Source organism: Anolis carolinensis, chromosome 4 (assembly GCF_035594765.1).
Source record: "Anolis carolinensis isolate JA03-04 chromosome 4, rAnoCar3.1.pri, whole genome shotgun sequence".
Classification (NCBI taxonomy): Eukaryota; Metazoa; Chordata; class Lepidosauria; order Squamata; family Dactyloidae; genus Anolis; species Anolis carolinensis.
The window spans coordinates 11,964,885-11,986,623 of NC_085844.1; the positions used below are offsets into that span (position 1 = coordinate 11,964,885).

The window sequence follows — 21,739 nt, forward strand, 5'->3', positions numbered from 1 at the left end:
CATCCCAGTGTGTTTCCTAGGACTAAGCAAGGATTCAAACGTAGGTCTCCGAGTCTTAGTCCAATTCAAACCACTATATCATGCTGGATCCTTACTACTTCTTTTTTATTTAAGAAACAAGCATGTAAGGCTTGAGCTTGAACCTATTAACACTGTCTTGCAAAAGGCATCCACTGAACCGATGTATTTTCTTACAAAAATCCACTCCCTCTTTTCTCATAGAGAATTCCTTTGTATATCAACCCTTCACTCATTATGGGAGAGAATGCCAACAAGTTTTCAAAATGCTCCTCAGCAAAAGGGATAGAACTGACTTTTAAAGAAGTAAAACTTCCATTCTCAACATGACATTCAGAAAAAGATAAAACTCCTTAAAGTCTTCCCTGCCCATATTAAAAAGCCATTTTCCCTGAGTGCTATTTTATCAGTATGCACAAAGTTACCAAGTGAGCAGAACAACTTAATGTAAAGAAAACATGTCTAACTTATAAACAGCAGCCTTGGAGCATCAGAAGGAGATTAGATCTTAAGCATTTCTTACTTGAACTCCTAGCAAGGACAACTGAAAACTTGTCATGTGTCCCCTGAGCCTTCTGTGATCGCAAAAGCAAAACACATGCTAGAAATGCAAGCACTTCTTGTGACTAAAACTCAACAAGCCTTTCCGATCCGGCTCTATCCACAGGGCAGCATCTGCCGTGTGGAGCCGAGAAAAGTCAAAATGCATATTTTATTTTTAATATAACATTGCTTTATTAGGAACAGACATGTTTTCAAAGGACAGAGAAGGCAGATGGTTCATTAAGGCTGGCTCTTATCTCTCTTACTTGTTTTTCTGGTGAAAGGCAACCAGTAATTTATTGCCAAGCCTAGATTTAAAAGGCATATGCACACTTTTACTCATAAAAATGTCCAAAACATTCATGAGATCTTGTTAAAGATACAAAATGATGAAATTCTAAGCTCATATAATGCCATCAATTTAGCATTTCATTACCATCATTTTCTGGGGTGCAGGATAATCCAATTACACAGTGGAAGCTATTTTAACTTTAGGTATACTTTTATTCTTGATATTTACAGATCAACAATGGAGATGTAGCAGCTCTTTGAGCGTTTTTAAAATATGCTCAAAAAGTTGAAAAGATCTGAAAATGTACAAAGATCAGTTGATGGATCCTTGAACTTGACAAGTTCAAGTCCCATCAGATCAATTCACAAACCTTTTGGGGGTCCTTAACCAAGTTACCTCTTCAAGTTACCTGCCATCAGTGGGTCATTGTGATAAGAAACAAAGTTAAAGTGAAGGATTAAATTTAGTTAAATACCCTCAAAAAGTAGAAATCAAAAGGCAAGTAATAAACACAGCACTGAGGACCATATTGGGAAATTACTGCGAGGTAGAAGAGAACTGCTAATCTGCATATTCAAGTCATCTGATCACTGAAAATTATATAGTGGAGAAAATAATGGTTTACTGATGCCATCATGAATGGCCATGGTATCATTTTTTCCCTGGGGACCTTGAATCCAGGCAAAAGAAATGATAAATTACTTCCACACTCTTCTCAATAGAGCACTCAGAAGACTGTTGTGGAGATCTTCCTATTTTGCACAGATGATTGCGAGAATAGCATAGAGTCTCATACAGACTCTGGAGCCATCTGGAATAGGCTTTTCAATGCTTACATCAGGGTCCTCCATGTAAAGCCAGAGAATACAGACTCTTGCTATTCACCAAATCATCCATGCCAGAGGCAACTACCACTATGGCTGTCCTTGAAAAGCCACTCATCTTTGGATTGCCAATATTAATACATCTTTCACATACTCCATATGTAAGTAGAGATATTCTGTTACTTGCCAACTTTAGATTACTTTCGTGCGTCCAGTTTCCATGCAGGAGAACTACAGCAAAAGGAGTAATCTCTAACTGCTAAGAGAGCTGCCGTTGCTTGAGGCGACTGTAGTATGTACTACATGCAGCAAAATTAAATATATTTATCATGTGCTGGTCTAATTAAGAAAAAAAACCATGCAATGTTGGTATGCAAATTTTTTTGTCTGGAAAATGCTGCAAGTACAACCAATATTTTAAATATTGCTCTTTGCTACACTGGCAACCCATGAGGGAATAGCTTTTATAGTCTCAAGAAACACAGAACATACACATCAAATACTTATACTCAGACAGGTATCTTCAAATTTGCTCGGGTATTCAAGATAGTGTTAACCAGAATTTGGGAGGAGAGGGAAAGGTAAGTCCCCCCATCTCCATTGTTGATCTCTTCATGTGGAGCATGGTAAGCTGAAAGCAAGATGTTCTCCATATGATTCAGAACACTGAAAAACCAGAATTCACAAACCATGTGGGATCTGAAAACACAGGGGACAATTAACTCTTCAGTCTATTGCTCTCTACACTAACAGAGGAGCACAGAGCTAGCATTTCCCTCATATATGGTTACTCCTTTACTGAACACATTCAAGGCATGCTTGCATACAAGTCATGCTTGCATACTTGGGACAACACATTCTTCATACTATCTTTTTGTGATTTTGTGTATTTTCTCAATTTCAAACTTATCCTTTCCTACTTTGCAGACATTAGGTTTAGCTTAGGAAAGGATGAGTTTGAAATTGACATTAGGCTTAGCTTAATGTCACAAAAGAAGTAACAGGACGACATGAAGCAACAGGGAAGAATGATGTGCAGCCAACATGTGCTTAATCTCCCCTTTTGTTTTCACATCATCCAAATAGCCTCTTGCATGGTGATGGCAAAGTGCATGAAAGAAGGAAGTATGAATTATCATCTCTTCCTCTCAGATGAAGTAGTACCTGGAATGGCTAATGCTTCAGCAATTTCCTTACGTGTGGCATTACTGACCTACTTACCTGCATGGTATTGAAAGGCCAACATCACAACTGAATTAATTATATAAGGTTGCTAGGCTAAGCTTATGTGGCCAAGAGCCAAGGAAGAGGCAGGCATTTGGTGCTGGAATGAAATAATGCCCCTAGTAATAAACAGAAAGTCACTCTATCACAAGATCCGGGAGCAGGTACTGCCATAGGGCAGAGGGTTTTGCTTTCCCCCATGGAATTGAGCTTCAAGTCTTCATTTTAGATACCAGAGTCCTATAGGGAATTCATGGAACTTTAACTACAGGCAAGACTGCAGACTTAGTGCTCAGAAATAGTACTTATTTAGGTACGCCCTGAAGACATTCAGCTGACTTACATATAATTTAGAGCTCTGGATGCACTATGCTGGCAATTAAATTTTAGTACAACTTTTAAATCTTGACAGTACCACTTCTAAACATCTGCCTCCAATGAATATCTCTAAACTCGAATTTTCTAATTAAATGCACACACACACACACACACACACAAACGAAGAGAGATTTGTACAATTTGCCTTTGCAGTAGAGGAGTACCTTTCAGCTGATGACTGATAACTGCAGGGTAGTACAACACAGCTTTGGTGCTCTTAGCTTCTCAAATAAGTACTATGGTTTTCACCTATGAAATAATTTCTCTGCAATATACTTGTTTTGCTTTAGCCTACTGTCATTCTTTAATGATCTCGGGTGCTTAATTTAGTTCTAAAGTCTATGAGTCACTGCAGTTCCTGAAACTCCATAGAATTACAGAATTTGCTTATATGTAAACTTGAGGGGGAAAAAACTACACATTTTTCAAAGTGGCCTTGTGATTGCAAATAAATTAATAACGCTTCATACAATTTGAAGCTAAGGGAAGAGATTAGATCATAACATAACAAAAATCTACAGCAAGAGAAAAATAAAAGTACAATACATCTGAAACCATAATAATATTTGTATTGACTCTTACTAAGAAACAAGAACTTAAAAGCCATGCTGGTTCAACTCAAAGGTTTTTCTGTCCAGCATGAGGTTCACACATAATCCAACCAGCTGCCAAAGGAAATCTACAAACAGGACATGTTAGCAATTGCAGCCTCCCACTCAGGTTCCCACAGCAATGGGTATTAAAAGTCACATTATCACTGATTTGCTGTTATACACTTTCAAGTCACTTCTGAATTACTCTACTGGAGTAAATAAATATTCATTATGATTAGTAGCCACAACTCCACAACTCTCCCAATAATCTTTTATAACTATTTGTGCCGTCGCGCCTGGGGCTGTACTCTTAGTGAAAGAGGCATGGACGTGACATCTTTCCCCAGGGGATTGCTTCTTGCCCTCCTTTAGGGAAACTGGAACTCCCAAGGACCAAAACACTGTAGATAACTCAAAAACTGGGTTTATTGTTCACAAAGGGGGTAAAAGAAAACATACATTACAGTCTTTGATTGTTTAAGTCCGTGGAGCCTTCTAGATCCCTCTTTCTCTGGCTGTGAATGCCGGAGCAAACTCAGCCTCAGTCCAATGACCTATATCTGAAGACAAGAGTCTTTCTCTGTTGCCAAAGGACTGATGTGAAGGCGCTTGAGACTACTCAACGTTGTTCAGGTTGGCCCTGAACATGAAGTGTGAGTCCCAAGGGTAAGAACCTCAGAATTGGTGCTGAGAGGTAACTTTTGAAGGGCTTTTAGTGCCAAGTCTCTCTCTCACGTCCATCCGATAGAGAGCTTGCTGGTGGAATGAAAAGAGGAAACACTGTCCTACTCGGGGGAAGAGGTGGAGCCAAACAGTTTTGCTGAGTGAGCAATATAACAGGTACAAACAACATTGATTGACAGATATAAATAACCAATCCAACTACATTTACAGGGTAAGGGCAAAATCAGGCATGATACAACAATTCAGATCTTGAAACTTATAGTTTGACATATAGATGGCGCCACTCGCGCCGTCACACTATTCACTACTATGTCATCTATTAACAGATTTTACAACCTAAACATGTGTCCAGAGAAGAGCAAAAGAATGGTTAAAGGTCTGGAATCCAAGCCCTATGAGGAGCAGCTTGGGAGCTGGGTACTTTAGATTGGAAAAGAGAAGGTTAAGATAGCCAAATTTCAATATTTGAAAGGATGTCACTATAAGGAGGGGGCAAGCTTGTTTTCTTCTGCTTTGGAAACTAGGACACAGTGGAGCCTTGGATTCAAATTCTTGGTGATAAGAGCAATAGCTGAATACACTGCCTCAAAGTATGGTGCAGTCGTCTTCTCTGGAGGTTCTTAAACAGAATTTGAATCTGCTGGGAGTGATTAATTGTGTGTTCCTGCATGATTTGGGGTTGGACTGGATGGGCCTTGTGTTCTCTTCCAACTCTGATTCTATGAATTTACAAAATGTCTTCTCCTTTTAACAGCTCCAAGCTCACCAGTATCCAGTTTCAGTGGATAATCCTATTATTGTAAGATGCAATGTCCTCCCTATTCCAGTTTTTTTAACAAAGCACTCAATTTTAGTGAGGTTACCAAGTCTTCCACTACTAAACTTTTTGCTACACTAAATACTAAACGCATTTCCTGAGCCTGCAGTGGCTCCAGCCCCTCAAGACACCTAGGTGACCTTGTCTGAATATTTGTTGGCACTGCAATAATTTTTCCATTGTGGTATTTCTTGTGTAGTCACAGCATAGATTGGTTTAAGTCAGTCAATACAATACTAGTAGTTTTATTTTAATTCCATTTCTGATTATGACATGGAATTCACTGAAAAATAACCAGCTGCCACCCATTTTTTTGACATTTTCACCAATCCACACAAGTCCATTGATCTACTGCAAGCCCAAACCTAAGATTTCTTTGTCAGATATGGTCAGCTAAGGACAAGGGTGTTCATATTAGATCAGGAGATATAGATATCTCATGTTAGATCAGGAGATATAGTAATTCTGGCCATGAAAGCCTTTGACAACACAGATACAGATATATTTGGACAAAAAACATATTCCTTTGTACTTACTTACACTAACTCTTATGTGCCATTTTAAACAGCAATCATCCTTAAAGTTAGGTTTATCATACAAAGGTGCCAATACTAGTCAGAGCATGACATTTCCATGATATTCATTGCCTGCAGATGAATACCACAAACCATGTGTTAGGCAACTTCAACTTCCGAATGACTGAGACTGACTTGTATACAGAACCTGACTTGTTCAAAAGTAGTTCCGAAGTTGCCTTAGCTTTCCAACAGAAACTTAAGGTCAGCATCTCTATGCAGTTCAATAGCTGCAGTGTACAGGATTGAAATATCAGTAATAAATGATAAGGAAAGTGTGTGGAAGCACAGATTTGTCATGTTATATAAACAGGCAAATCCATAGGTTTTTTTAGTCACTCTGCTTAAAATTCCTTTCTTCAAAAGGCATATAACCTTAAGCAAAGTGAATGATTCAAAATCAATTCTATAAAATGCCTTTAGAATCTTCTGAAATGCTGTCAGATTGAACCAGAAGATTGGAAACACACAGGGTAAAAGCCAGAAAAAGGAAATCTCCACATGGTGTGGAGCAAAAAACTTACTGCTCCCCCTCCCCTTCCACCCTGCAACCTTGTCACATAACCCAAATTTTAGTAACAAACCTCATTCTTTGCCATGTTAACTCTCGGCAGCATCTGTCACTGCTATGAATGGTTGATCATAAGTACCTCAGTAGTCATCTCAGTGCTATTAAGCAGATGGCAGTGCTAAATCCAAATGATGTAGTACATCTCCCCGGTGGACTTTGTTTCCATACTCCACCATTATTCCACAATTCCTCTGTGATAAATCTTATCTATTCTAGAGAACATTAAATAGTGAGTCAACATCGACAACTGATTTATTAGCAACCGTTTGCATTTTGCTTCTGTTATATTCTTTGTAAACACTTGTGCGGACGACACCAAGCCCTCAGGCAAAGAGACCATTGGCCCAATTTTGTGCAACACAATTTTTTTAAAAAAGATTCTACTTTCAGTATGATTTGCCTTTACAAAATGTGTCTAATCCGCCACTTGCAAAATTTAAAACGTGCCTTTTCTTTTCATGGAGGATCGAATCGGATATTGCTTCCCCCCTTTTTAAAAAGAAAAATGCAATTGCTCTAGTGTTGACACTCAACTAGAACTGTTGACTCTGAACGACAGTTTGGAGAACTGAATTCCCGCAACTCAAAATCTGAATAAGATTAGTGGGTGGCAATTCAAAGAGAATTAGAATGTAATTCTGAAGTGTTCCATAAATATCCTAAGGACAGCAGTTAAGCAAATGTATAAAGGCATTCGCAGTGTGAAAAACAACATAGAAGCATTCATGGAGTGTTTAAACTTCAGAAAATCAAAGTCCAGCTTGACAGAACCCACAAAAAAGTCAAGTCACTTATCCATCTAGGGCAACTTTTTAAAAGGAGATTGCTTAAAGTATTGGGGAAAAAGTTGTCTGCCCATCTTTGATGCAACCATCTGGACATTCTGCTTTCTTAACACAGTTTTCAAAATCTAGCTTTTGACAGTTTGAAATTCAAACAGCTTGTCCAAAATCAATGCAAACCATCGTTTAGTAACGATCACCCTTCAAAATACACTTCAGAATGGTTGGTTTCTACATTGTGTCACATTGAAATGGCACAGTGTCACCTCATACCCTTAAACATTTGTAATCTGGTGCAGCTAATTTCCATTAAATATCTCATGATATCCAAATAATGATACCATCTTTCTTAATTTAGTCAATAGAAGTCAGTGACTACAGCTAGAGAAAGTCTCAGCAGATGCAACACATTCCAACCAATAATTCACTTAGAAATAAGTGCCAATAATTCACTTAGAAATTCACTAAAGTGTACATGGATTATGTTTCTGAGAATGAATTTCCTAATGACCAATAAGAATGCATTGGTCTAGGCCACAGAAACCAAAAATATTTTGGGTAGTGACATAGTTTCAAGCCAGTTTTAATGATAAATTTTAAACTTGCATCTTATGTTTAATCTTTGTTCTGTGTATATTAATACATATTTGTAGAAACATGTTTTAATATATGCAATTTACATAATATTTTTAGATGATAATGTGTTTTAGCAATGTTGTAATGTGCTTCGAGCCATGCGGAGAGGCAGGTAAGAAATAGCAATAATTCCACACCACCAATTCCACCAGCAAAAAACTTTTAAAAATGTAATGCTTTTTAAAAATCTCTTGATGGAGCTATATTTTAAAAAAATCATAAATAGGGTTGTTGTGTGTACCTCACAACCTCTGAGGATGCCTGCCATAGATGTAAGCGAAACTTCAGTAGAGAATACTTCTGGAACATAGCCATACAGCCCGGAAAATTCTGGCCATGAAAGCCTTTGACAACAAATTCATAAATAACTTCTGACATCATGACTTTATTTTCTGTGAAAATGATACCTGGCCTAAGATTTAATAGTTACATGCTAGTAAAATGGGCATGTACTGAACAAGGTTTCATATCTAGTTATGTTATTTTGCTTTAAAAAGATATACAATTGTTTGCTTTCTCTGAAAATAAGATATAAGCATGTCCATAGGTACAATGCATTCACATAAACTAAGGGCTGAAAAGGCTGGAAATAAAAACAAAAACATAGCTTGGCATAAACAGGGATTTATTCTGGCAAAGAAGACAGTGAAGGAGGGCAACTCATGTGACAAATTGCATGGCCAAAGAGAACAAGAGATAAAGGCCTAAATCCAATTTTTGGTTCCAGCTACAGTAAGCACAATGAATCAGTTAAAAGGTGTTAAGTCCACTTACATGGGGCGTTTAATTTATTCAGTGGGGCTATTCTATTCTAGTTGGGACTAAAAATTGGATTTAGACCAATGCTTTCTAATTCAGGGATAGACCAGAGCTCATTACTTTGGCACAGATTAAATCTCTTGACTTTTTTAGTTGAAAGGATTAGGCAGGAGGTGATGGAAACCATTTATACCTGAGTCCTTAGAAAGCACCTGTTAGGCAGCAGACAGTAAGAATTAAAATAGAGAATTAGATGGATAAAGAGTCTGATCTTACTATACTAAGAATGTTATGCTTGTTAACAGCTGATTCATGACATTCCTGAACCAATACTACTCAACCTCTAAGGCATCCACATTTAAGCAACTATGGTAAGATACCCTGAACATTTTTCCTTACCTCTGTGCAGAAGCGTTATAGCTGTTATCATAGGAATCATAGCTCTGTTCATCATACGAAGTGCCATATCCATCGTCATATTCCTGGAAAAACAAGGCAGCATTAGAAACTAAATAATAACATTAGAACCCTTGAGAATGCCATGCTTTTCAGTCCACCTAACAATCTTTCCAGAAATATAAATTCACTGTCAGTGCCACAGATATATATAGATTAAACCATGGCTTTGTGTACAAGAAGTCCAACAACTAGTTCTGTGAAACCAGGAAAGCTTTATGCTTCATTGTATACGGTAACCAGGTGAGAGTATGGCATGGAGAACTGGCAAGCATTGGGAATATGACATACAATTTGTTGGGAACATCAAACACATCTTTGCATTCTGGCTCAATAACAGTGTACAAAATTGAAGTTGAAATATTCATAGACTATATATTTGCCCTCCAGGTTATTACTGTTTGTTTTAACTTTTTAATTTTCCATTGTCCACAGAGAATATCATCCTTCGTGATGCCCTATCTCTTATTTTAGGTTTCTAGGAATAACACATATACTCTCTTCTAATTTCTGCTCTAAAAAGATCACATGTGCTGCAAGAATATGAAGGCAAGCTTCAGTTTCCTCTCAGAATTAAACCTATCCACCTGTTTAAACAACATTTGGTCTCCTCAGTGACTAAACAAAATATGTTATGTCCCACCCAACCTGATGAATGGCAATGGAACATATATTGACTTTACAATGTCCTGAACTTCCATGGAACCTGACTCAGCTAAAAGCAAGAGATAGGTAAGAGCTCTTGTCTGATCTCATCATTATTCTGATTTAGCTATTTAAGTGGGTTCTTTGAAGCAAGGTCCCTTCTACTCAGGACTGCTTGTAGTAGGATTTAACAAGTGATTGTAATTGATCTCATCTAGGAGTAGAACATTTTCCCACTTAACCTTACAGTTGATGGTCATACCAACTTTTGAGTCAGGTAAAAGCAGAATATGATTCCTTCTCTTACCTGGAAAAACTTGTACTCACTATAATATTCTGTGCTGCTCCTTTCCCGTTCTTACTAGATAATTCTTTTTAACCCTATGTTTTCCCTAATTTTCCCCATTTATTTCTACATTGGATTTGGTTAAGATGACCTGTCACGTGAATGATTTATGGCATATGCACACAAATGAAATTGACATCACAAAAAATAAAGTAACTGTTTCATTAAGAGGACGATTTCACTTAATGGTACACTTGAACTACAGCACCAAAACAGAAGGTAAGGGACTCATCTCAAATTCTCCTCCAACCCATGGATTCTCTTTAAATAGCAATCATCAAGTGAGCTCAAGAATTCTTTAAAGCTTGCCCTTAATTAGGTTTGACATCTTCATGTTAATGTTTTCTGTGTTTGAGGTTTCAAGTGCTGCACATTTATTCTAATTTTACTAGTTCTGCATATAAATTGATACCCTCTGAATTTTAAATAAATCTCAGAGATATGAACTTGAAGAGGCCACCACTAGTTTTTGATATGCAAAACCTCCTACAGTCCTAGAGAATTCTGTCTGGTTGTATTATTTTTATATTATTCCTTCCCCCCCCCCCCTTTTCATTTTTCAGGGGGTAAGGGTACAGTTCCTCCTATAATCTCCTCGCTTCTTTGATGTCTTACACTAAGTCTGGTGAAAATGTTTAGCTATATTATGTAAGAAGCCTATCAGAATTTCATTTTAATAAGTGTTAAATTATCTAGTAACTGTTCAAGGAAAAAAAACCCAAACTTCCATGTTGAAACTCTAAGGACACCAGAGTAATGGGGCATTTTTGAAAATACACTTCCAGATTCATCAGATAATCTAATGGAGGAAAAACCTACATGTGGTTGAGTATCAATTCACACATGGGATGTTTTCTTAGTGTTCACCAAAAATGTTTTAGTTTACAAATGTAAAATGTGTTATGTGTCCGATAGGTGTCTATCTCATACAATTGTCTATTTGTCAAAGTGTCAGGAGTGGTTGCAATTGCTCCTAGGCATACACACTGTGTGCATCCCGGTTTCATTGCTATCCCATGTACGTTGGCAGTTTTAGAAACAGTGAGGGAAATAGGAAAACTGTAAACGTACACTGGAACGTAAGGATTTAAGAGGAGAATTTTCTGTTCTCTGCAACGATCTCAGCGATCTAGGAGCACAAGGACGAGATGCCCTTTCAGCCACTACAAATAATATCATGGCAAGGAGAGAACTAATCTGTTCTGTTCCCATCCCTTTCTGGATCAAGGAGGGGAGCTTTATTTCCCCATCAAAACCAATTACAGGCAGTCCACAAGTTACAAAGCTCTGATTTACAAACGACTCATAGTTACATACAAATGCAACTTAAGAAAAATCTACAGAACCTATCTTGTTTGTGGGCTAGACAAAAGTACGGTTAGGTGGATCTGTAATTGGCTAAGCGAACGAACCCCAAAGGGAGCTCATCAATGCGTTGTCTTCATCATGGAAAGAAGTGACAAGTGGAGTGCCACAGGGCTCTGTCCTGGGCCCAGTTCTGTTCAACATCTTTATTAACGACTTTATTATTAACAACTTTATTCAACCAAAGTTGAAGGGAGATGTTGACAAGCTGGAAAGCATCCAGAGGAGGGCAACTAAAATGATTAAAGGTCTGGAGAACAAGCCCTATGAGGAGCAGCTTAAAGAGCTGGGCATGTTTAGCCTGCAAAAGAGAAGGCGGAGAGGAGACATGATAGCCATGTATAAATATGTGAGGGGAAGTCATAGGGAGGAAGGAGCAAGCTTGTTTTCTGCTGCCCTGCAGACTAGGACACAGAACAATGGCTTCAAACTACAGGAAAGGAGATTCCACCTGAACATCAGGAAGAACTTCCTCACTGTGAGAGCTGTTCAGAAGTGGAACTCTCTGCCCCGGGCTGTGGTGGAGGCTCCTTCTTTGGAGGCTTTTAAGCAGAGGCTGGATGGCCATATGTCAGGAGTGCTTTGAATGCGATTTCCTGCTTCTTAGCGGGGGGTTGGACTAGATGGCCCATGAGGTCTCTTCCAACTCTACTATTCTATGATTCTATGAGTCTATGATTCTAACTGGGTACTGCCTGTTTCCTGCTTTCTTGTTCCTTTTCCAATTATATACCAAGAGAAAGTTGTTACTTTCTTTAGAAGTTTTTAAAAATGAGTTTGGGGCAATATATTTAGGGAACACTTGTTCTTTAGAACTTTATTCAACAATATTGCATAATCCTCATTTTTTCCAGGAAAGCAAAGCTTTTAAAGATAAAAAGAACAAAACAAAACCAAACACAAATCTTCTCCCCATCACATTTCTCCAGGCTATTACATCCTTTAGTGGGCTGGGTGCACACAAGGACTTTTTAGGTACATATATTCTATCTTTGGAGTTATCTTCTCAGAGAAGCTTATCTTGACCCTTTATATCAGGAATGGACAACTATGGGAGGCTAGGAGCTTGGAGTACTGAAACCCTCCATAACTCCCCTCCCCCTCCACAAGAATTATTTCTTGGCCCCAAACATCCCTAGATAGTTTGTCTGTGTATCTGTGTGCATGTGTGTGTGTGTGTGTGTGGGGGGGGGGGGAATCACCATTTTCTTATATCCACATAGGTTGTTTTAGCCCAAGGGAGACCTTTTTAAAAACCAAGTAGATTATGATTTTTTTAAAAAGGAAACGTGTGTGTGTGTGTGTGTGTGTGTGTGTGTATGTATTGGCTGTGCGATCAATTAAAGAAATGTTCCAACACTCATAAAATTAGGGGGCGCTGACATTTTGTTTCCATAGTATAGTTAGTTAAACTTTCGTTACTATAATGAGAGTAACAAATTTTTGTTATTTTTTAATTATAGTAATTGCACAAGTGGGTAAATTTCAAGGGCTCCTTTCTCCCTCATTTTTACAGCTATTGGTGTGAAACGTGCTAGGATGGTAGAACATATTTGCCATTGTTAGCTCATCAAGTTTCAGAATGTTTCACTTATCTATGGATTTTTGGGGAATTTTACATTTTTATAAACAACATTTTACAAAAAACTACAAGAGCTATCTCCTTAAATTTTCTATACAATGACAAGGTAACGGGATCATTCACCCCAACTTTCAGAAATACATCTGATTTTAAGGAATGTTTTAAAGTTTTGACAAAAACATTTTTCAAAGCCACAACAGCTGTCTCGCGGAATGTTTCTCATATTAGCTAACAGAACTTCCACTTAGGGATTTCTTTCCAGTCCAGCCCAGAGATCTACTTATTAGAAGCACCAGTTGGTCCTCCTCTTTGCAGATTCAACAATTTATTGGAATTCTGGCTGGAAGCTGCTACGGAGGGACAAATCTTTCCCCTATCCTGATTGGGGTTTTCTGATGCTAAGCAGAATTATGGGAAATGTAGTTTAGGGAAGGGCCACTTGAATTCTCTGGCATAGGGCTCCTCACCTTCCCAAACTACATTTCCCAGAGTTCTGTGCTTTCTCAGTCTTTTTCACAACGAACTTGGCTTTCTCCCTGCTGCTTCCCTCTTCTAATGGTGAGAGACCATTAATTTAAAGGTGAATGGAACCCTTTTTGGCTTTGCTTTGCTTCCTTGTGCAGAAAGTGAAACTGACTTTGGGAGGCTTCTGATATTTACAAAATGCAAATGGAAAAGTATTGGGTAAGTATATATATATATATATATATATATATATATATATATATATATATATATATGGACACACACTCTCACTCACATATATTCATATTCATTAAGCCTCAACATGATTTATAAAATTGGAAGACCTTTGACAGCATCAGACTGTTACACTTCCTGATCCTGACTACCTTTTTTAATGGAAATGAGCCCTTTGTACCTGTCTAGCTTTATGGACACCCAGAAGCCTAAAAGGTTTTCCCCCAATAATGTTGATTATGGTTTTTTTGCAGGACTTTTTCCAGGGAAGGGGAGGTACCTGACCCTGATAAAGTGGACAAAAAACACCCAAGGAGATTCTTTATAATTTAAGCATTCCTTTACAGTTTAGAACTTCATTGTAACAAAATAAATAAATGTAATACAATTAACAAGTAAATTCAACTGTAATTACTGTCTGAACAAACTACTTCCAATATACCAGAAATAATAATCATGAAAATTCAAGTTATACATAATGCATTTTAAGTTCCTGAATCAATAAAATTGAATTCTAATCTCAAAAGGGCACTAGTATTGCATTTTTGTCAGTTCGATCGTGTTTTGTGTTTTATGGGCTTTAGAATTTTTAGATATTTAAGTACTATTCAACATTTTTGCTGGCTTTACATTGTTTTTCTGTGCTATTCTTATGTTGGTTGCTGATTCTGCGATATGCTGTTTCATGTTTTTTACATGTTTCAGACACCATTCAGAGTATTAAGTGATTAATAAAATAGAGGGAGCCAGGGTTGCTGTCTCAACTTTGATTCATTTCTCATCACAAAAACCTTTAGTACCTGCAGCAATAATCTTCTTCCCTACATGTTGTTAAAAATGGGTCGAAGCCAGCACTTGCAACAGAGAATCCAACAGTGATGCTGTTGATTTTACACCTCATCAGTTGAATGTCAAAGCAGGTAAGAGTGCTACAAGGTTCATTTTTCTTTCACTAATCAAACACCCTTTGACCAAAGAAATACCTGCTTCTCTCTGCAAACTATATGGAAAGTAACAATCACAGTGAGTCTTATCTTGTTATGAGCTAAATTCTATCCTTCTGCTACACTTAGGACTCATCCAGACAGGACCCATATCCCCTTACATTTTTAGTGGAGGCGTACAAATAACGCCTCCAGTAAAGGAGGATTAATTCAAGACAAAGCTTTATCTTGAATGAATTTGATAGCTCATTAGATCCATTCCTTTGTGAAAGGCCCGGGTCTAACGGGCTATGGGCTCTGTGTGGACAGGCCCACAAGAGAGTCCTGGGGCTATTCGAGGGCCTGTCCATAAACCCATCTTGCACCTTTTGGGCTCCTAGAGCCCAGAGATGCGAGATGACCCCCACCCCCTCACCACAAAATCCTCAAAAATAAAAAGGGAGCTACTGGGAGCCATTTGGCTTCTCCTCCTGTCTGCAGGAACATACCAATGATGCCCAAAAAGAAGGTGGGGCCAAATTGCTCCTGGCCCCCCAGCTTATCATGTGTCATTGGTATGTTCCTGCAGACTGGAGGAGAAGCCAAATGGTGAATTTCCTTTTTTTAATGGTTTTTTGTGGTCACATGCCATCCCGAAAGTATTCGGGATGGCATGTGGACAGCCAACAGGCAAAGGCAAATTATTTGCTTTGAACTGGATTATATGAGTCTACACTGCCAGTTGAACAATCCAGTTCAAAGAAGATAATCTGGATTTTATACAGCAGTGTAGATTCAGCCTAGTTGGCAGGAATACGACAGAGGGTCTGCATCTGAAATTTGTTGCAATGAAGGGTTGTACTGTTGACGTACTCCATTCTGATTTTAATGGTGTCTACACTGGTTGACTTGATGATGGTTAATAACAACATCAACAACATTATGGGGATGGAGGAGAACAGCACTGACATTTCATCTCTTCAAGGAGCTCACCCTTCTACCATGCCTGAGATACTGTTTGCTGAAACAGTAACTGGCGCATATTATTGAATTGAGATTTTTGTTCACATATTAAGATTAACCCAGGACTCCACAACTCAAGCCCATATTGTTCTTGATTACATATTGAATTTAAGACTAACAGGTACAGACTAGAAAGCAAGTGTTGCCATTTTAAAAATACTTAGGGACCATGTGGTTAAGATTTCGTTTGGGTTTAATTGTAAAGGAGGTATGTAAAGCTGTGAATTTGTTCAACAACTGCTGGAAAAAGTATTTAAATCTTTCCACTCATGCTATTTGGTGCCGTAAGTCATACACTCAGTCATGTTCAGATAAAGATGCCATTAATGGTTTTCCACCTTCAGTACCCTAATAGTAACTGTGGAGGCACAAGAGGAAAGGGTCAAGCATCCCCTTCCTCCACCTTGTCTTCACTAATGAAAGGGAGATCAAAATCATAGTTGTTGTTTTTTAAAAAAAATATTTCTACTTTCACCTTCTGAAATGTTTTCCACTGAAATCAAATGGGCTTTCTAAAAAGAACACATTTAGTACTCAACCTGAAAAACCTATAATAAAAGATGAATAGAAATGCATAACATTATGCACAGTGTGGATCAAGAGATGTTTGTAACATGTGAACTCACATCCCATCAATGATGTCAAGATACCCAGGATCGATGAAATGCAGTACACCTTCACAAAGGACATTGTTAACCATCAAATTCAGTTCCTCAATATGCAACAATGTCTGCTATCTTGGATGGCTTTAAAGGGGGTTTAGATGATTTGATAAAGAATAAGGACAAGCAAACCTTCCAGTCATGATGACTGCACATCATCTCCAGCATTAGGCAATATGTATTTCAATGGCAATTACTAAAGAGGAGGAATAGGAACCGATGTCTCACTTGATGGAATTCTCAATAACATCCAGGTGGCCAATACATAATCAGAATCCTGGACTACATTAAAGTTTGATCTGATCTAGCGAGTATTAATATACAGGTGATCATCTAAGGCAGCATTGGTGTATTTTCCTCTTCACAGAATTACCCTTGAGTTATTCAGGAGTCATATCAAAATCCATAATTTTGGCCCGCAAACCTGACTTTGACTGTCATGAGGTCAATATATACACAATTATCCACAGTAATACGCATATCATTGTGTTCTGGGTTTCAAGAGGATACTCAGTTCTGAAGAACTCTCCAAGTCAATTGTTGTGATTGTACTCACATATTCTCCATATGTATCTTGTGCTGGAGGTGGTGGGAGAGGTCGATAGCCTGCAGATGGAGGAACTCCTCTTGCTCTGGGTGTCAGAAGACCACGACCACGAGAGATGGGACCTCTCCCAGGGGGTATGCCTCTGGGTGCTGGTGCCCCTCTTGGAATGCCAGTGGGTGGGGGAGGTACACCTCCACGAGTTCTAGAAACATGAGAACAATTTAAGGCACAATGTGGTACTACACTTCCTTTGTCCTTCCACAATAGTGTACATCATAACTTGGGAAATTGGAACTAAAATGTAACATAAACAAGCCTACATAATACTATTTTGATGAAAGGTATTGTCAATAGTACTTCTAGAAATGTTGCAATCTGACATTGCTGGGGGTTCTCTCAGTTAAAAACAACTAAATAAAAAAGTCCTCTGCAAACCAAACAACCAGAAAAAATCACATAAAGTCATAATCAACTTTGAAAAGAAATAATCAACACAAAGTCCACGGACAATTGCTCATAAACTGAAGAGAAAAAATACAAATAATATTGAAAATAAATTTGATATTTTGGGTACCCGTAGCCATTGTTTGAATAGAATTATGTATCTCCAGTGGGGAATGTCACGATCTTCCAGATGTTAAAAAAGACAAAACAAGAACAGATAGCTTGCAAAAGAGAAAGTGACTAACTGCATCTGCCCAAGAACATGATCCTTATGTGATACAAATAAGAGTACCATCAGCCCCATTATCAGTCTTTTTAGCTGGCCTAGATTACAAGCATTTGCAAAGGTGATTTTTGCATGGTTCTCCACCTGAACACAAGGGTCTACTATGTAATCTCTAATTTTATTTTTATAATGAACTGAGATACACACAATCAGAGTCCAAAGACAGAGCAGCTTACATTTTAGACCGACATAAAAATGTAAAGTACAAAGGAACAGCATGTATATTTCAATTTGGAACAATTACTTTGCTATAGTGAACCCCATACGTGTGTTGCCACCATACAATTGCTTAACAAGTGTATGTATTCGGGGTTCGATGGCACAGTTAACTCATCCCCAAGTTTATCCGGTCATCCCCAAGCATATACATGCATGCTTACATTTCAGTTGTTATAATATTAAATTGTCACTAACAAGGGTGTGAGATTATAAGAGATGTTTGCACATGCAGTTTTCTACTAGTCAGTTGGCAGCTTCATTTGTAAGGATGCCATAGACATCCAGGAGATAAATTAGACAAGTTATAATGAGACACTGCTTGGAATTAGTATGCAAATACAACACTGATGGAGTCATGCAATGAGACATCTCCTTCATTTCAATAAGGATCATCACCAAAAACTCCAGCTTCATCCACCCACAAGGATGGATTAAAATGAATACAAGGCGTTCCCAAAGTATTATTTAATTGTATTTACCCAAATAGTTCTCTCTCTAGAGTACTGAGACTTAAATGGCCAACAATTAGCTTTAATTTAGGAAACATCAATTTTCTCCTACTTGAGGTAAGCAATGGAAAAATGATATACTTCTAATGATGCAAATTTCCTATGGCTCCACATGGTGGATTGAAATGAGTGGTACACTCTATGGGCCCTTATGATGTGAGAGACTCTAAAGTTTAGATTTGAAACCACATAAGCAAGATGTTCTAGCAATTTCAGAAGATCAAGGTTTTTATTTAAAATGGTCCATGCTTGGAAGTAAATGAGTTACAAGAATTGTATAGAGGATTAAAAAATTGCTCCCTTTTTTTCTTTGTAACGAGGTAGTAATGAATGAAAAGTAGCTATGCTGATTTAGGACAAATACCAGTCCATATTGTGGGAATATTTTTATGCGACCCATTAAAAAAGGATTTACAATATTTGTGCAAGCACAGAAATGCAAATAAGTAATGAAGGTAATCAGAAAGAAGTCACCTTATTGGTGTACAAGTGACCGATTGCTAGGACCCTTTATATCAGCATGGATTTTGTGGAAGGAAATTCCCTTTTATAAGACTTTGATAAAGTGAGAAGTGTCTTCAAATATCAATTTTGCAGTTGATCTGTGTTTTTAGAAATAATGTAAGATGTTGACAAGAGTAACACTTAAAACTTTGAGCTGATAGAACTCCTGTGCTCTACTTTTTACTTATATCCAAAACCTAGAAAAATAATCCCCTCCCCCTAAAGACCCAAACAAACAAGAACCACTATTCAAATAAGCAAACGTTGTCTTGGATAGACACGTTTTTAAAAGATGTTTGCATCCCATGGAAATTTATGGTTATTTGTGTTGTGTTTCAAATATCTAAAGGGGGGGGGGGGCAGAAATGTAAGTATTGACAGAAGGAAGCCAAAGAGAGGAAGTGAAGCAGAGACAGATTGGATTGGATGTGTACGTACAACTAAGATACAGAGCAATGATATGTCAAAGGTCAGCAACAATACTGGAAATTTTAGTTAGGAGAGGTAGTCCAAAGGACTATGTAATAATGAGGCAATGATGCAGCAGATAAAACAGAAAGCAGAAAGCTACTGGTATCAACCATGAAACTCTTGGTATAGTCCTAACGTTACATATTTGGAGATCACATACATATATGGCAGAGTGTGAATATTCCAAGGTTGCACTATGCTCTTTTTAGAAAGAGTGCACGCTCAAGCACACTGCCTGAAGAGAAGTAGCACACAAAATATGGATTACTGAAAAACCTTGAAAAATAACTTGTTTTTATAGAAATGCATCACCAAGTTTGCTAACGCCTGTGAGATTTCTCACTTCTAGTGTAAGAAAAATCCCATGAGCTGCCCTATTCTTATCATAGAAACTTCTACAATTTGGGCAAAAAGTCTTCATGTCAAAGCAAGTTGAAAGCTAAGTACTCTCACAGACAGAAAACAATACACAGAAGGTCTGGCTGATTCAATGAAGAGAAACAACCATCAAATGCTTCTAATTTTTAGAAATCCATGAATCAAAAGGCAATTATCATAGTTTAGATATGCAATAGGTAATGTTTGCAAATGTAGTATTATTCTTACAAATACAAGACTTATCAATTCCAACAGAAACTATTTTTGTCAAAAATGTTGGTGGAATTGTGCAAAAACAACAAAACACATAAGGTTTTACATTCCTAGAATGAAGATACGACATTAATGCTAATAATGCACTTTTGCACTACAAATAACTTTCCTCCACAATCATGTCTGTAAGGATACTACTTAGTTATAACATGAATAAACTGCAGCATGTACTGATCTATTTTGACCAAATTGGTTTAATGTTTTAATAATAATTTTGTTCCTTCTGTGATTTATTTTAAATTGTCTGGAACTCTATTTTTAGTGGAAATATGATTAATAAATGAAATAAAAATAACTACACATGGAGAAACATTCTGGCTTAGTATATTAAAATATCTTCCTGAGAACACTACACCCTTCTCTTTCGAGTTTCTTAGATGGTTCTAACTCTCCTAATGCATGTAGACAGCTCTGAGAACTGATCCAATTTGTTTCAACCCTTTTCATTGGGAACAACTAGTGTCTGATGTCTCTTTCACTCTACTCTTTTTTTTCCACACGGCTTCCCATTAAATCAGGTTTTAGATAAATGTTAGCCACAAATAGGAAAAAAAACTGTATCTAAAGCTTAGTATTTCTCCTCATTCACAATATATGTACAGGCTAGGCAGCAACCATCCAAAACCTGACCTCTTTATTATCCAAATCTAATTCCTGGTTAACTGCGAGTCTTATATTCTTTTCCTAGGATTTCTGCTGAAGATTATGGTAGTTACATTTACATGTTCTCAGAATATACAGCCTCGGTTTTTATATTCTAAACATCTGAAGATCCACTGGGCAAGTATCCTCCAAGACCATGCCCCATGCCCCACCCCGCAACCCTTGGAGATCCCAAGTTTTACACAAAAGATAATGTCGAAAGGTAACAAACTGTTATCCAAGATACTCAAGTTGCTGATAATGGTCTCAGAGATGCAAGAACTAAGGCAGAGATAAGCTTGTGATCTCTTGGGCTTGTGCATCAGCACTGGAAAGGGAGAATGCTCTATAACTTCCAGACATTCAAATTCAGTGGACTGGGTAACACAAAGAAAGGCACAAATCCCCCCCTCAAAAAAAAAAAACAATGGGGGGGCAGTTGCTACTGTAAGTACCACAAGCGATGGTTGTGAAAAAAAATAACTTAAACCATGCACAGGGAGTATGAAATAAAGTGTGGTATCTGTGGATGAACTTACAGAAACCTAAATCTCAGACCTTAAAAAAAATGCAGAGAGCTGCAGTGAAAATGCTAAACTTAAAGGTATTTTTGAAAAAAAGAGAGAGCACAGTATGAGTAAGCACCAGTTTGAAAATAGCTGAAATTGACATAATATTCCTTTACAACGGGTGTGGGGAACTGTTCAAGGAGTTTTGAATGTCTTATCATCATCATCATCATCATCACCATCACCATCACATCTCCTGTCCGTACGTTTACAATCCCTAAGGAATGTGAATGGCAGTAATGGAGGTAATTAAGTACTATCTTTCTTTTCATGCTTGTCACCCAAAATGTCATTTGTTAGACGCAACAATATGATAGAACAGTGCCTATGAATATATGATAGGTAAAACCTAATTATTAGTTTTGGAAATGGCATTACTGTTGCTGCGAGATATACTTTCTACTTTTCATCTCCAAACAGCTGTTAAACCTTTGAAAGTTTTTAATCTATTTTTCAAGCATATGTGCATGCTTCTTTAATCCACAAATTGAACAAAAAGA

At 37.7% G+C, this 21,739-nt stretch overlaps 1 protein-coding gene across 3 annotated transcripts in view; it reads right to left on the reverse strand.

Moving 5' to 3' along the window:
- The window catches only part of khdrbs3 (KH RNA binding domain containing, signal transduction associated 3), a 116,132-nt gene that overhangs the window by 19,278 nt on the left and 75,115 nt on the right, over window positions 1-21,739 (reverse strand). For all 3 annotated transcript variants that reach the window (XM_062980004.1, XM_062980002.1, XM_062980003.1), the window contains 2 exons: window positions 16,954-17,146; window positions 9,096-9,178 (listed from right to left, as the gene is read on the reverse strand). In XM_062980004.1, coding sequence (XP_062836074.1) covers window positions 9,096-9,178; window positions 16,954-17,146 — 276 coding nt within the window. The remainder of the gene's footprint in view (window positions 1-9,095; window positions 9,179-16,953; window positions 17,147-21,739) is intronic.